At 37.1% G+C, this 16,758-nt stretch overlaps 1 protein-coding gene across 3 annotated transcripts in view; it reads left to right on the top strand.

The window, feature by feature from the left end:
- LOC120529404 (calcium/calmodulin-dependent 3',5'-cyclic nucleotide phosphodiesterase 1C-like) overlaps positions 1 to 16,758 on the top strand; it is a 697,603-nt gene that overhangs the window by 611,482 nt on the left and 69,363 nt on the right. For all 3 annotated transcript variants that reach the window (XM_039753171.1, XM_039753172.1, XM_039753173.1), the window contains 2 exons: positions 7,314 to 7,489; positions 8,055 to 8,291. In XM_039753171.1, the coding sequence (XP_039609105.1) occupies positions 7,314 to 7,489; positions 8,055 to 8,291 (413 nt within the window). The remainder of the gene's footprint in view (positions 1 to 7,313; positions 7,490 to 8,054; positions 8,292 to 16,758) is intronic.

Below are 16,758 nucleotides of genomic sequence, written 5' to 3' on the forward strand. Positions count from 1 at the left end.
TAAAGCGGATGGAGGGTGATCAACAGGTTTTCTCATCAATTTTCCTTGAATGATTGACAGAAACACTGGAGCAAATCAAAGTAATATTGAACAGTTATATGGGCCTGTACTGACTTTGACCATGAATTTATGTAGTGATAGAGAATCAGCATACTTTTTTTTGTTAATCAGACTATAGTTATTAATGCCTAGTTATGAAATGCTTCTTAAGTTTCTTCCTGTCTTAAACGACAGTTTACGTGTTTTGAATGCACAGTGCTGCATTTAAGGAGTTAATATTCTGGGCACCTAATGTGTGCAGATGTTCTTGTTTAATTGTTCATGGAGAATAGATTGAATTGACCCATAACTAAACCCTATATTGTTTACTATCTTGCACATCATTGTTCTTTCATTTTCTATTACAAGTTGCTCCATGGTGACATTTTTTTCTAGTTGATTTTGAAGGACAGTAAGACATTGGGTTATTTTTAAGTGACACCTTGTGTCAGCGGAATTCTACAATCTGTCTCTTGTCTCTGACATATGAAGGACATGGGTCCTGGTGCACAGTACGTGGATATGAATCTTGAAAAGGGGTGTTATTCTCCAGCGTTTAGTGATAGGATGATTTTGTGGTTTTCGACATCCACATTGATTTTATTCTGAAACAGGGATCACGTACTGTTAAGCACAAATGACTTGCTTTGGTATGTAGGAGCTAATCTTTGGCCTGTTACAAATTCTGCACTATAGAGTATTCTTTTCTGGAACAGAACTCTGAAACATTTTAAATACATTGTGAATGTATGATGTATTGCATTTTGTTTTTATTATCATATTATTAATAGTCTTTCACAGCACTTGACAATGCCAGCAATCTATTAGTAAATTGCCAGCTTGCAAGTAGCAAAACCAGCCAGGCAAATTCTGACAAAAGAATATTTTTGTAAGAATCACTTTAACCATAACTGTTGGCACATAAATGTTATTCCAGACTAAAGAGAAATGCTACATATTTAGTATTAGATTAATCCTCATACTAATAATGAGTGATAGGATCTGTAGTACTTGCAATTATACTTGCAACTTATATATGGTAACATCAGCCACTTTAACCATGAAAGGGCATGCTAATATTAAATGATATTAACCACATTAAATAATTTCTATGAAATCATTCATCTTTATATAGGGCAAGGACACACTTTATTTACTGTTTTATCACTACGTGTGTACTTCTGAGCCGGACTGTACACAAGGAATATGACTTTGTCAGCAAGAGTTGGTTACTCGATTTAAAAAGAAACAAAACTTTAATTTCAGTCCCGGAGATCACATAATATTCAAACTTCACAAAAAGGTAAAATCTTAATTCAAAAATTAAACTGAAAATTGCAGGCTGCATTACAAAAAAAAAAACACCTCAGCAGCACTTCCCTTTCTGTCTCTGTCTGTGTCAAGAATCAACACATCAATTAACCAATTAAATCAAAATACCTCTTAAAGTTACAAAAACACATGCAATATATCAATTAACTCATGGTGTAGAAAGTAAAGAAAAAATCTAAATTAAACAAATGAAACAAAGTGAGTAATCTTATAACAAAGTGGTTACTTCAAATTACAATTGACAAATGTGAATCTTTCTAAATTTAACATAAAAATCAAAAAAATATTCAAACCAGTGACTATATACCACATTCTTTTTTGATTCAGCACGAAATACTAATTGCTGAGGTAAATGCAGCTGACAACCAAGGCAAAAATCAGCTCCTGGACATGGCACCAGTCAATCACATGGCCTTCTGAAAAACAGCAATGTTTTCATATAACTGACTGTTGGCCTATTGCATTCATTTACGTGAATATCCTGTAGCATAGATAGTATTGTCAGAGTATCCTTTGTTTTATTAGTATGTGTGAGTTTTCATCATAGTCAACTGTTTCTGATTAACCAATGGATTCATTAAGTTCCCCATGTTTTAATATCTTTTCTTTGTTACATGAGACATGACTGTGGAGGCTTCAGTGTGTTACTTTATTATTGCAATCTAATAGGTCATGTTATTTAGTTTTTCTCCTTTGACTTTCATGCCATTTGATCTGTATATCTATTTCACTCTATGTATTATTCTAAATAATTATTGCTTCTAGAAGAAGCTTTTATAAGAAACTGACTATAAAATTCCACAGTAGGTATCTACCCATCTATTTTTGACCCATCTTAATCCGATTGAAGTTTAAGGGAAGATATGTAAATGAAAACAACAAAGTTCATATCCAAAGTGAATGAAAAACAGATGAAAATTGTGCAGCATCATTTTGTTTGCTGTTTTTAGGGGCTCTTGCCAGTCTGTACATGTATTCAATGAGTGCCACCATATTTTTAATAGCAACAGTTGATGAAGTGTGCAAAGTAAGTGACATTATATAGGTGTGGCAAAACCTCACAAAAGGAGTTTCCTATTGGTACAAAAAAATAAATGAAAAAATTATGGTTTTGTTTTGACCTATTTTTTCAGTAACTTTTTTATTAATCGAAATCTGGAAACCTGTGGTTTATAATTTGTAATCATAAACTACACTGAACACCCACCCACATCCAAAACAGAGAGCCAGTGAGTAATATAAAGAGACCCACTGTGTTGTACAACTTCTTCTTAAATAAAACAATTGGAGTTTAGCAGGGATACTGGGAGGAAGGCAGCAGATTTGTGGTACATTAATGAATGCTTGCCAAATTATAAAAAAGGCTCTACACAATTACCCAAAAGCATTTTCATTTTTTTCTAGTTTTATATAATTTAAGATAGCATTTTACCATTTGAATTGTGGAAGGTGCATTAGGATTCTTATCAGTTCATTAGAATTAGTTGAAGTGCTAACATTGTGGTAGGGTAATAATGGTCAATTTAAGATTTATGATCATGGCAAATGCTCTCTTACAGCAGTGTTTTGAGTCATTTCAGACAGATTTGAACTATCTGATGAGCCCTATATTTTTAAAAGGAAGGTATAAATCACTTATTATGCAATCTTGTATTATGTGTGGCTTTGTTGCTGCACATCTTGCATGCTTTTATTTGCTAAAGCCACATGGAGTTTTAGGGGTGGTGTAGGTATTGCTTGTTTGTATCTCACAAAGAAGTAGAAGTGCTAAACTTAAAAAAACAGTAAGTAGTGATCACCACTTGTTTTGAGTTTTGCAATTCAAATATTGTTTCGTACATTTATACAGTATAGAGAGTATGTGTTTTGTCTTGGTAGAGTAATATATTACTCTACTTTCCCCTTTTGTATTATTAATATGTAGCCTTTGTAGACTTACCACTGTTTATATGGTATTGTACCATATAACTTCTCCCCACCTTCCCTTCTACATTAATAACTTCAGGCAATTAGGTATAGTAAAAGACAAGCAGGAGTAAAGTTACGCTTTAAATAATTTTTTTTTTTGTTAATAATCATAAATAACAATAAGCAAAATATGTTTCTAGTTAAATCCTCATTTTTGGTCAGTTTTCTTGAGGAGAGGCCATATGCCTGTCTCAATATGGCTGCCGAGCTGTGCTCGTCATTGTGTTGTCCTTTTCAGTTCATGGTGTTTGAGATGCTCCTTCATCAGATGTTTGTAAGAGAGAAAGGGAGGGGTAAATCAAGCAAATTTATAAACTATCTGTCCAAACCCTACAGCCAATAGGGCATTGTGGTACTTAATGGCTTCTGATACAAGCCAATTCCAAACAGCCATACTTTAGACCAATGGGGCACAGAATACATTCACACCTGCCCCCAAAACCATTTGTTAAAGTGAAGCTTGCCAGGTCAGTAGATTGGCTTACCATGGGGGTTGTTTGAGAGACTCCTGCAGAGAAACACTTGCCAAACTTGTCTTAGGCACTTCCGCCAACCCTGTTATAAAATTACAAAGAATTGGTCCTTAACCATCAAACCATTGCTGTTCTTATCATTGATAGACATTAGTGTTAGAATTTACAAATAAAGACATAAAAAATATTTATCAACTTATATGCAAAATTTCACACCACAACAGTATTTGTTTTGATAGTTTATGTAAGGACATTAATCAAAACAACTCATAGTATTATCCTATAAGTGGAGTTTTGGACTGAAAATGAGCTTTTCATCAATATTTTTCCACCTAAGGCACTTACTTAGCAGCATCATAATTTGAGGTGTTAACTGTACTTTAGAGGATGGCAAAGCCTGGCAATGGATAATTCAATCATGGATGATTTCATCACTGAAGCAAAACTCCCATCCATTTTCAATACATTTATGACAAAAGATCTTAAAGAAGCCATTTTCCTTCATCTCAGACACAACACACCCCAGCAACAGACTCTTTGCCTGCCATCCAGCAGGTGATATTGTAGCATTCAATACTCTACCAGAACACCTGCAGACAGATGTTAGTTCTGGGTCATTAAGCTGTTAAGTCAAATACAACATAATGTATGCTCCTTCACTGTCAGTTTCCACTACTGATTTAATGGTAGTTACCAATGTGTAACTTTCTTACTTCGAGTATCTGTTTGTAACTGCTAAATATCACTTGCTTTTAAGTGAAATTGATATTTTAATTTGATACTGTTCTATGTTAATGAATATTTGTTGGTATGGTTTATTGCTAATGCTTTGTACGGTAATCTACCTATGAAGCATTATATTGTTCTGCCATATACTGTATCACTGCTGTATTTTCAGCATTTCTTCTCTAGTAGGATAAGCAATAGATATACTTCATTGTGCTGTAATGTATAATAACAAGCAGATGTATTGCATGTAGCCACCAGATACCCCAAAAAGACTAAAATAAAAAAAAAAAACACTAACACAGTTGACAGCCTAAGAACTTCCTGGTGGTCTAACCAATTGTCATAACTAAAGGGACCTTCCTTTTTAGCTTAGTTTTAGCTCGCCCACTTTTTAAGATTCATAGCTCTTAATTGATTCTTTTAAATGTCTGCTTTTAGGGTCTTTAGCTACTTTTTACTTTCTTATCCAACTGACATTTAGCAATTAGAACAAACAACAAGCTTGATCCCATTTGTCTTTCCATCTATATAAAGCTATACTAATAAAAGGCAAAGCCCTCACTGACTTACTGACGCACTCATCACTAATTCTCAAACTTCCCATGTAGGTAGAAGGCTGAAATTTGGCAGGCTCATTCCTTACAGGTTACTTACAAAAGTTAAGCAGGTTTAATTTCGAAATTCTACGCGTAACGGTCATAACTGAATCCTACTTACGTACATATATACGTCCATAGCCTGCAGCTCGGTCGCCGTGTGAGGCGGTGTTGCGTCCCCCATCCCCACGCCTCCCACGTAGTTGGCTGCCTGCCTATATTGCGTCCCCCATCCCCATGTCTCCCACGGAATTGGCAGCCTGCCCATATAAGGCCGTCCGTCGCTCCGGTCTCTTCATTCTCTTCCTTGCTTCGCTACAGTATTCATGTCTCCTTGCTGATAACTGCAGCCTTTTTATTTAATTTACGGCTCCTTCACTGTTTTATTGTGCTGATAATTTCAGCCTTTTTATTTAATCCACGGCTTCTCCGCTGTTTAATTGTTCATTTATTACGCTTATAGTTATTGTTATTATGTGCCTCCTCACTCGCTCCTTACTTTCCTCAGCTGCTCGTCGTGCTCATTGCTACCTTCTTCTTTACTCCACCGCATCAAGCCTGTTACTGTTTGCATTGCTTCACGTCTTCCTGCTGGTGACTCCTGCCTTTTCATTTACTCCACCTCTTCAAGGCTAAAACTGTTGGGTTTTCTTACTTCCTCACGTCTCCCACCTAATGACTGTTGCCTTTTCTTTTACTCCACCGCTTCAAGGCTGTCGTTGTTGGGCTTCCTTACTTGCTCACATACATCTTCCTGGTGCTGTCCTCTGCTTTTCATTCCCTACTCCACTGCTTCTCACCTTCCTTTGTACTTTCTTTCTCAACAGGTGAAAGTTTATCCAGAATAACATGTCTATTCCAGTGATCACCGTCAATCACAATTTCACCAACCCATACCCAGTGGTTTCCATGCCCCGAGATTGCGCCTTCTTCTTCCATTCTCTCTCTTAATTATTGCATGGCCATATCAGTCTCAGCCTTTATATCCGCAGAGACATTATGTCTTATGTACTGAATGACTGGTACAGGTTCAAGGTGTGGACTGATGACGGTACAGGAGACAATTATAATACACAGGGCCACTATAGCAGTGAAATGCTTAAGCTTTCAACCTATTGTTCTGCATGTGAACTGATAGCTGCCACGGAATTGTTTCGTTGTCGCTTTCAAGTGTATAGAAATGGGGAAATATTTTACACCTTTGGACAACCGGGAATGCCTGTTGAACATCTTAGATTCACGGGTAGTGATTTGAGTAGTGGACACTTCGATGTTTTTGAATGTTTCAATTCTGACAATATGGACACAAAGTTATCAATGAAACCAGTTGTATCGTTACAATGGTTGACAAGCACAGAATGTAACTTGAACACAACACATCCTCCAAATTCAAACCTGATTGAGAGAAATAATGATAATGAAATCCTTGATGATGGCAACACTCTTAACAGTGACAAAACAATTTCATTGACAATCATGTTATGTTATTTTTAAAATATTTCCTTTTCTTTTTCATAACTTCTTTAACACACTACTTCTCCACTGCGAAGCGCGGGTATTTTGCTAGTCATAACATATTTGTAAGTGACCTGGGTTTGTTTGGACAAGAACATTCTGTAATATAACAAATCTCTGCCAAGGCATAATGAGATTGCTAACAAGCCATTGAATTATATAGCATGTTTTAATAAGGGCAAGAACTGCTTCTAATTAAGAAACTGATGTGGCGATGTGTCACTTTGGCCACCGGGAATTAAATGCAGCACCGAGTTTCACACGTGTTCTTGACATGAAAGTCTAAAATCGCCTATTAGTGTAGTATCTAAAGTGTTACAGTGTAAAACTTGATGTTGCATTCCCACCAACAGGTCACAATGGGATACTAAACAAATCAGACCAGCTACCAGAGTTTTAACTGGGAAATACAGTCTGTACTGTATAATTAGATCTGGTTAATAGAAGCTGAAAAGTATATGTATATAAAAAATGAACACCAGTAATTATTTTAAATCTGCATTGTTCATAAATAATTTGTTAATTGTGTCAGGTTATTTTTCTTCATTTACAAAGGAAATCCTAAATTTTCTAGAATTTGAAAATAGCTGTGTTAAAGGTATTTGAATCTATTAAAAACAGACAGAGCTGACTTTATATATATATCTTCTTTTGTTTGCAGCTTAAACAGTATCACCCCTACTGAAGTAAAAAGATCCAGTGTGAAGAGTACTGGGTCAGAAGGAAGTGCCTCACTTAACTGTTCACTACTCACTGTGGATTTTAAAAATTTTAAAGCCATTTGGTATGAAACTGTGCTACAGAATAGAGAAAAATGGAAGACACAAGCAACCAAAGGTAACAGTTGTTGTATTCCATGTTTTTAGAAAAATAATTTTAAAGATGCAGTATCAGCAAACCATATAGAGTTTGTTAACTTAAAACAACAGATGGATTAGCTATGGGAGAATGCAAAGTAAATCAGTAGAAATGAAATTCCACATTGAATAGAGTTTTGACAAATACCACACCAAATATCAACTACAGTATATAGTAACTCCAGATTCTTTCTTGTCATCCTTGTTTTTCTCTCTTGCCTTTCTTTTTCATAGCAATATGCATTAATGAACTTAATTTATATAAGACGTAGTTTTACCACTTGTGCAGTAAGTTTCAAAATTTGTTACTATAAAGCTATGAAAAAACAATACATCATTGCCTTTCATTCATCCATTTTCCATGACTGCTTTTTTCAGCATATGCTTTTTGGGGGGTAGCGTCTATCCAGGAAGCATTACTTGCATAGGCTCAAGCATAATTTATGGCCTTAATTTTAGCCTTGAGAAAGATCTTGTAAACAATAAATTACTTCAGTTTTTATTATACATTTGGCTTTTTGTTTGGTTTTTACACACTTTCACAGAATCTGAAGAAAAAGCTAAGAGAGAGGCTGAAGAGAAAGCCCGGCAGGAGTCTGAAGGAGGTGAAAACGCAGCTACAGAAGCACAGGGAGAGCTTGGTGAAGAAACTGTTGAACAAAAGGAGGGCAAGAATGGTACTATTAATGGGGCTGAAATGAATTGCACTTCTGATCATCCAGATCCCAAAGATGAAGAGAGAAACAAAGGAAAAGGTGACAAAAAACAGCAAGTACAAAATGGTAATTTACTTATTTAAATTTCTGAAACAGAGTATAGTGCTTTACAAAGGTATATAGAACAGTCTGAAAACAAGAATGTCTTAAATAAACTAGGGTGAAACCAGAGAGTCTAATTTTCCCTACAATACTCACAATACAAGGATGGATCTTTAATTCAATTAATTTCTAATCCACGTAGCTTAGTGAAAACATGACTGATAAAAGTTTTTATTGGCACCCAAATCAACAAAATCAATGGCTTATCTGTTATTGATTAGTGCAGGAAAAAATAAATAGTTTTTTACTGGATTTGACTACTGAAGGCCATCCCACCTACCCCAAAATGTGATGAACTTTTTGGATTCCCTGTAGTTCTTTAATAGTAATAGTTTGTAACTACATGCCCAGATTCACCACAGTAAAAACACAAGTCCAGCGCCACCAGACATCATTTTCCCTGAAAACCTAACATGGTTTTCCCCAGTCCCAAAGGCTCAGGTGGAGGTTGTTCATCTATAGTACTGGGTAAAGTGCTGAGTTTCTTCTTTGCTGGAAACATAAATCATTTAAACAAGACGTTTTCAAACTTGTGTTCCTTGCCTCTAGTGGCAATCTTTTCATTTGCGCTTAATACCTCATCTAATGTTTCGTATTTTGTGATATACTGTAATCTATTATGTCTTCAGCAAAACCACTACAAAATATGGTAACCAGTCAGGTGTTATCCCATACCAAGTCATGATGCTTTATGCAGTCCAAGCATGATCATGAATCTTAAAGATTCTGGGGAAGTCTTTTATAAACTTTTCAGTTTGGAAGTAATTGGGTGTTTATTGGTACAGTATATAAAGCAAATACCCTAATAGGGTATTTGTAACTAACACAACTCTAAGCAATTTTATCTCAGTCATTGGGGTAGATGCAAGATTGCAAATTAAATACTAGCTCACATTGGATGACAAAAACTCAAATATTTTTAGGATCCCCACCAAGATGCTTAAGATCAGGGATACACGGGTTCTGACACAATTGAACCAGCAGTCTGACCATTAATAGACTCTTAAAGAGCAGCATCTTCATTCAGGGCATGTTGCACAGTATCAGCATCTGTTCCTCCATTGTGGACTGCTCCTGTGATTACCAACTGATTTTTTATCTTGGTGTCGCTTATGATCATTCTCTGTGTTAAGAGACATTGTCTCCTGGGTTTATTGAGAGAATAAAAGACCTGTTGCTCTCATGTGTAAAATGTTGCATAATTTTTATACTTAAATTTTGCATATGCTCAAAAAAGGCAGAAACGCAGTACTCACAAAAGAAATCAGATTTATAAAATTGTACTTACGTGGCATGCCACACCAAGTTAGTTTATAAATCTCAAATTATGCGCTCGTGCCCACTCTTTTAGCCATTCCTTGCCACCTCCCTCTAGTAACCATGTATGGCTAAAACACACCTTTTTTGAATTGTCATGATCTAATCAAGGTAAAACATTTTGCCATGTTCTTCAGTAATGTCTTTACAACAAATCACGAGAGAACAGAGGAAATAAAAATTCAATGAAAATTACTTGAGATATTATTGTCCTAAATAGAGACTGCAAAAACTTTCTTTTTGGTGGTCTCTCAGTGGGAGTCAAAAATAAAAGAATAAAACAAGTGGGAGCAGCTGAGTGGAGACAATAAAACAATCATTTTCCCAACTAAATGACAAGATTGCACTACATATAAGCTTCTTAACACTGAACATACAACTGTACTGTACTGAGGAACAGGGTCTGTGTCGTTGATACACACATCTTGGCCTGTTTCACATGACAGAGGCAGTCCATGCATCTGCACTATATTGTGCAGTACTGTACAAGCCATCACAATGTGGCAAACCTTCAAGGGGATATATAGCAGTGTGGCAGGCTTTGTAAGGAGTGAGTTTTCAGGGATTGTGATTTTTTTTTTTTTTGGCTCATAATCATGACTGGCTTATAAGCAGATTCAAACTTGCTAGAGTCATCTTCTTGGAATTGTGTACTGAATTAGAGCCTACATTATAGAGACTATCGTTCAGAAATCGCACAATCCTTGTACCGTTGAAGGTTTTAACATCCATATAGTACATCGCAACAGGCACTTTTCAGCATGAACTAGGCTGACTGGTCAGGAGTTTTGTAGTCTTCACTGAGCCATGTCATGTCATCAGTATAGGATGGTTTAATTAGTACTTGAAGTGGAACTCGATAACTGCCAATGTACTCACAATTTTTTCTGCTTCCACATAAAGTTACACTGAATGGAAGGGATTACTTTGACCGTGCTTAAGTACTTGCCAAGCTGAAACACAGTGTGCTTGTACACATCCACTATTGGTGGCAAAATGCACGGAAGTGGCAGCACTTAAGCCCTGGGTATAATTAAGATACTTAAAAGATACATTTCTTGTGGCCAAGATGAGAAGGCTGAGATCAAAAGGCAATTGCTGATTTTCCTGGTGCAATTGACTACATACAAGTAGTAATAAAGGTACCATTCACAGAATGAATTTGCTTTTGTAAACAGAAAGTACTTTCTTTTAATTCATATACAATTAATATGTGATGCTCAAATGTTTCTCACTAATGTTGTTACATGGTGTCCCAGCTGAGTGCACGATTCCTTTATTTTATCTAATAGTAGTGTACAAAGCAAACTGATTCAGGGTCATGCTGTGTTTGATAGTTGGCTTCATGGTGACTCTGACATTGCCATTTATGTTCTATAGCACACAGCACACCCTTTTTATAAGTAAAAAAAGATGTGCTACACACTAAGGTAATTAACACCTAATGCATATGCTTAATGTTACTACCAACTGTGATAGAAATAGTTCAACAACATTGTAATAGGTCTAATGTGTTATTGAAATGCACAATATAATGAGATGTTCTGTTTATTTTATTGTCTTGCTACCCGGAGTCACTAAAATGCCAACACCAAAGAAGTCTGCATAAGATTTACAGGTGGTCAAAAGTTATTGTAACGTTAAACCAAATTTCATGCCAAGTGTGTGTTTTATAAATCTAGAGTTTTGTGTAAGAAACAAAAGCAAGTTTTATACATGAGCCCCAGGAGTAAAAAACGTCAGACAAAATTTGTAGTAGAGGCCAGGCATAATGAGAATACCAGGAAATCCAAAAGGTAGCCAGGCAAACAGAGCACAAGGGTTAATCAAAAATTTGAAGTCAATGAGGGGAAATGGATATCTATTTTTACTGCAGTTCAAAGTAAACAACACATGGCCATAGTGTCTCAACTTTTATCTAGACAAATAAAAACCCTATGCCCACCAGACTGATAGACAGTCAAATGAACTTATCTTTAATATTTTCTTGAATATATTGAAAGACATCATATCAAGAAGGCAGGATATTAATCAAATTACAGTAAATCATCATTGGGTTATTTTCTGTAGACAGTTAATAATGCAAAAATTAAGCCAAATAAACACTTCTTTTGAAACCCAGTTTATGGAAGCATTATGTGTTTGCAAAAAAGGAAAAATCTAAAATAAGGTGGATTATTAAACTTTGAATTGTAAGAAACATAATTGATTTGTAATGTAATGATCCAACTTGCAATGAAATAAGAACTTATGAATTCTGTAGTGTGTGACCTGATTGGCTTTCCATTCACAAACAGCAGTGTATGCTGAATTTTTTGAAAGGTAAACTAATTATATTTTTGGTAGCACCAGAATCTATCGGCGCCTCTGTTTTGAATGTACACTTCTATATTTTAGCACAATTAACCCTCTTATTTCTTAAACCACCACAGTAGTGGAGTAAAACTCCAAAGAGGTTATGCTCAGTCTTTATAACAAACTGGTAAGGCCTCATCTGGAATACTGTGTATAGTTTTTGTCTCCAGGCTACAAAAAGGTTATAGCAGCACTAGAAAAAGTCCAGAGAAGAGCAACTAGGCTAGTTTAGGGCTACATGGGGATGAATTATGAGAAAAGATTAAAAGTGCTAAAGTTTTCCGGTTTAAACAAAAGAAGATTAAGAGGGGACGTGATTTAAGTGTTTAGCATTATGACGGGAATTAGTACAGTGGATCAAGGCTGCTATTTTAAAATGACTTTATCAAGAACATGGGGACACAGTTGGAAACTTGTTAAGGGTAAATTTCACACAAACATTAGAAAGCTTTTCTTTACACAGAGAACCATAGACACCTTGAATAAGCTACCAATTAGTAGGGTAGACGATAGGACTTTAGGGACTTTTAAAACTAGACTTGATGTTATTTTAAAAGAATTAAGTGGTTAGGACTGGCAAGCTCTAGTGGGCTGACTGGCCTTTTCTTGTCTACATTGTTCTAATGTTCAAGCATAACTCCTCTTTAGAAGGTTTCTCCCATTCAAAAAGGATTAATTTCTTTTTTTGTTTACTTTATTCTCTCTTTTTATATTTTCATGATTTCAGTTGTTAATCCTATTATTTCACGATAAACCTCATTACACATGGCAGAGCTTAAGTCGTTAATTTGTTTTTTTTTTTTTTTATTTACTCAACTAGTAATAATTCTAATGTTGAAATCATATTATTAATCATAGGGGCCATAATGAATTGTCTTATTTTGTTCTGCCTTAAACAGCAAACCATTAACAATAATTTATTTCAGTTTTTTTTCCCAGTGGGGAAAAACTAGAAACTGATAATACATATATGTTATGTGAACTCAAATACAATCAATTAAAAGTGTTAAAATAATGCAAAACAACTAGTTAGAAAATGTACTCATGGACTAATATTCTGGTATGGTTTGGGAATTAGTTAATTAATTAGTTACTGATTACAGATTGATGCATGTGTGATACAAGCAGCAATTCACAGATGTTCTGTAAAATGTTTTTTTGCAGTGTTATAAAATGCATTGGATCTGCCTGTCTGGTGTTAACAGGGGATGCACAAAACAGTGTGTTTCTTTGTGCAGGTCCCAAGCCCAGATAAATGGGGAGGGTTACGTCAGGAAGGGCATCCGATGTAAAATTTTGCCAAATCAATATGTGGACAACAATACAAATTTCCATAGATCAAGCCCCGGGTTAACAACGGCCGCCACCAGTACTGTTAATCAACAGGGTGCTGGCGGAAATTGGGTTACTGTTGGCTGAAGAAGGAGAAGAAGAGGGGGAAACGTGTCCGGAGGCAGGAGGAGAAGAGGAAGGTAAAGAGAGTGGAACTGAGGGTAGGAACTTTGAATGCTGGCAGTATGACTGGTAAGGAGAGAGAGTTAGATATAATGGAGAGAAGGAAGGTTGATATATTGTGTGTGCAAGTGACTAAATGGAAGGGGAGCAAGGCCAGGTGGATCGGAGGTGGATTTAAATTTTTTTATCATGGTGTGAATGGGAGGAGAAGTAGAGTAGGGGTTATTGTGAAGGAACAGTATGTCAAGAGTGTTTTGGAGGTGAAAAGAGTGTCAGACAGAGTAATGGTTATGAAGCTGGAAATTGGAGGTGTGATGATGAATGTTATTAGTGCATATGCCCCACAAGCTGGGTGTGCAATGGATGAAAAAGGAGATTTTTGGAGTGAGTTGGATGAAGTGATGAACAGTGTACCCAAGAGACAGAAAGTGGTGATTGGAGTGGATTTCAATGGACATGTTGGTGAAGCAAACAGAGGAGACGAGGAGGTGATGGGTAGGTATGGTGTCAAGGAGAGGAATGAAGAAAGTCAGAGGGTAGTGGATTTTGCCAAAAGGATGGACATGGCTGTGGTGAATGCATATTTTAAGAACAGAAGAGTGGAGGAAGATGTACACAGGTTGATTCTATGAAGAAGAGTCAATCTGAAGGAGATTGAAGACTGCAAAGTGGTGGCAGGGGAAAGTGTAGTTAAGCAGCATAGGATGGTGGTCTGTAGGATGGCGTTGGAGATCAAGAAGAGGAAAAGAGTGAGCTCAGAGCCAAGGATCAAATGGTGGAATTTGGAAAAGGAAGACTGCAAGGTTTAGTTTAGGGAGAAGGTGAGACAAGCACTGGGTGGTAGTGGAGAAACTACAGCAGATGTAGTAAGGGTGACAGCAAGAAGGGTGCTTGGCGTGACATCTGGACAGAGGAAAGAGGAAATGGAAACATGGTGGTGGAAGAGGGAAGTACAGGAGAGTATATAGAGGAAGAAAATGGCAAAGAAGAAGTGGAATAGTCAGAGAGATGCAGAAAGTAGACAGGAGTACAAGGAGATAAGGCACAAGGTGAAGAGAGAGGTGATGAAGGCTAAAGAAAAGGCGTATGATGAGTTTTATGAGAGGTTGGACACTAAGGAGTGAGGAAAGGACCTGTACCGATTGGCTACACAGAGGGACCGAGCTAGGAAAGATGTCTAGCAGGTTAGGGTGATAAAGGATAAAGATGGAAACGTACTCACAAGCGAGGAGAGTGTGTTGAGCAGATGGAAAGAGTACTTTGAGAGGCTTATGAATTAAGAGAACAAGAGAGAGAAGAGGTTGGATGATGTAGAGATAGTGAATCAGGAAGTGCAATGGATTACCAAGGAGGAAGTAAGGACAGCTATGAAGATTACAAAGAATGGAAAAGCCATTGGTCCAGATGGCATACCTGTTTAGGAGAGATGGCAGTGGAGTTTTTAACCAGATTGTTTAATGGAATCTTGGAACAACAACAACAACAACATTTATTTATATAGCACATTTTCATACAAACAGTAGCTCAAAGGTCTTTACATGATGAAGAAAGAGAAAAATAAAAGACACAATAAGAAAACAAAATAAATCAACATTAATTAACATCGAATAAGAGTAAGGTTCAATGGCCGGGGGGACAGAAAAAAGTGAAAGGATGCCTGAGGAGTGGAGAAGTAGTGTACTAGTGCAGATATTTAAGAATATGGGGGATGTGCAGGACTGTAGTAACTACAGGGGGATAAAATTGATGAGCCGCACTATGAAGTTATAGGAAAGAGTAGTGGAAGCTAGGTTAAGAAGTGATGTGATGATTAGTGAGCAGCAGTATGATTTCATGCCAAGAAAGAGCACCACAGATGCAGTGTTTGCTCTGAGGATGTTGATTGAGAAGTTTAGAGAAGGCCAGAAGGAATTGCATTGCGTCTTTATGGACCTGGAGAAAGCATATGACAGGTTGCTTCAAGTGGAGTTGTGGTATTGTATGAGGAAGTCTGGAGTGGCAGAGAAGTATGTAAGAGTTGTACAGGATATGTACGAGGAAAGTGTGACTGTGGTGAGGTCTGCGTTAGGAGTGACGGATGTAAGGTGGAGGTGGGATTACATCAGGGATCGGCTCTGAGCCCTTTCTTATTTGCAAAGGTGATGGCCAGGGTGACAGACGAGATTAGACAGGAGTCCCCGTGGACTATGATGTTTGCTTATGACATTGTGATCTGTAGTGATGCCCAGAGGGGACTGGGCGGTATCATGGTCTGGAATCCCTACAGATTTTATTTTTTCTCCAGCCATCTGGAGTTTTTGTTTTTTCTGTCCCCCCTGGCCATTGAACCTTACTCTTATTCGATGTTAATGTTGATTTATTTTTTATAATTTATGTCTTTCATTTTTCTATTCTTTAATATGTAAAGCACTTTGAGCTACTGTTTGTATGAAAATGTGCTATATAAATAAATGTTGTTGTTGTAGTGATAGTAGGGAGCAGGTTGAGGAGACCCTGGAGAGGTGGAGATATGCTCTAGAGAGGAGAGGAATGAAGGTCAGTAGGAACAAGACAGAATACATGCGTATAAATGAGAGGGAGGTCAATGGAATGGTGAGGATGCAGGGAGTAGAGTTGGCGAAGGTGGATGTGTTTAAATACTTGGGATCAACAGTACAGAGTAATGGGGATTGTGGAAGAGAGGTGAAAAAGAGAGTGCAGGCAGGGAGAAGAGTGTCAGAAGTGGTCTGTGACAGACGGATATCAGCAAGAGTAAAAGGGAAGGTCTACAGGACGGTAGTGAGACCAGCTATGTTATATGGGTTGGAGACGGTGGCACTGACCAGAAAGCAGGAGACAGAGCTGGAGGTAGCAGAGCTAAAGATGCTAAGATATGCATTGGCTGTGACAAGGATTTACAGGATTAGAAATGAGTACATTAGAGGGTCAGCTCAAGTTGGACGGTTGGGAGACAAAGTCAGAGAGGCAAGATTGCATTGGTTTGGACATGTGCAGAGGAGAGATGCTGAGTATATTGGGAGAAGGATGCTAAGGATAGAGCTGCTAGGGAAGAGAAAAAGGGGAAGGCCTAAGAGAAGGTTTATGGATGTGGTGAGATAGGACATGCAGGTGATGGGTGTAACAGAACAAGATGCAGAGGACAGAAAATATGGAAGAAGATGATCCGCTGTGGCCACCCCTAATGGGAGCAGCCGAAAGAAGAAGAAGAAGATGGCGGTTTAATGACAATGGTGCAAAATCAGTCTTAAATACAAGTGTCTAGTTAAAACACTTAAACAATATTATATTATTATTGTTATATACT

Source organism: Polypterus senegalus, chromosome 5 (genome assembly GCF_016835505.1).
Source record: "Polypterus senegalus isolate Bchr_013 chromosome 5, ASM1683550v1, whole genome shotgun sequence".
NCBI lineage: Eukaryota > Metazoa > Chordata > Cladistia > Polypteriformes > Polypteridae > Polypterus > Polypterus senegalus.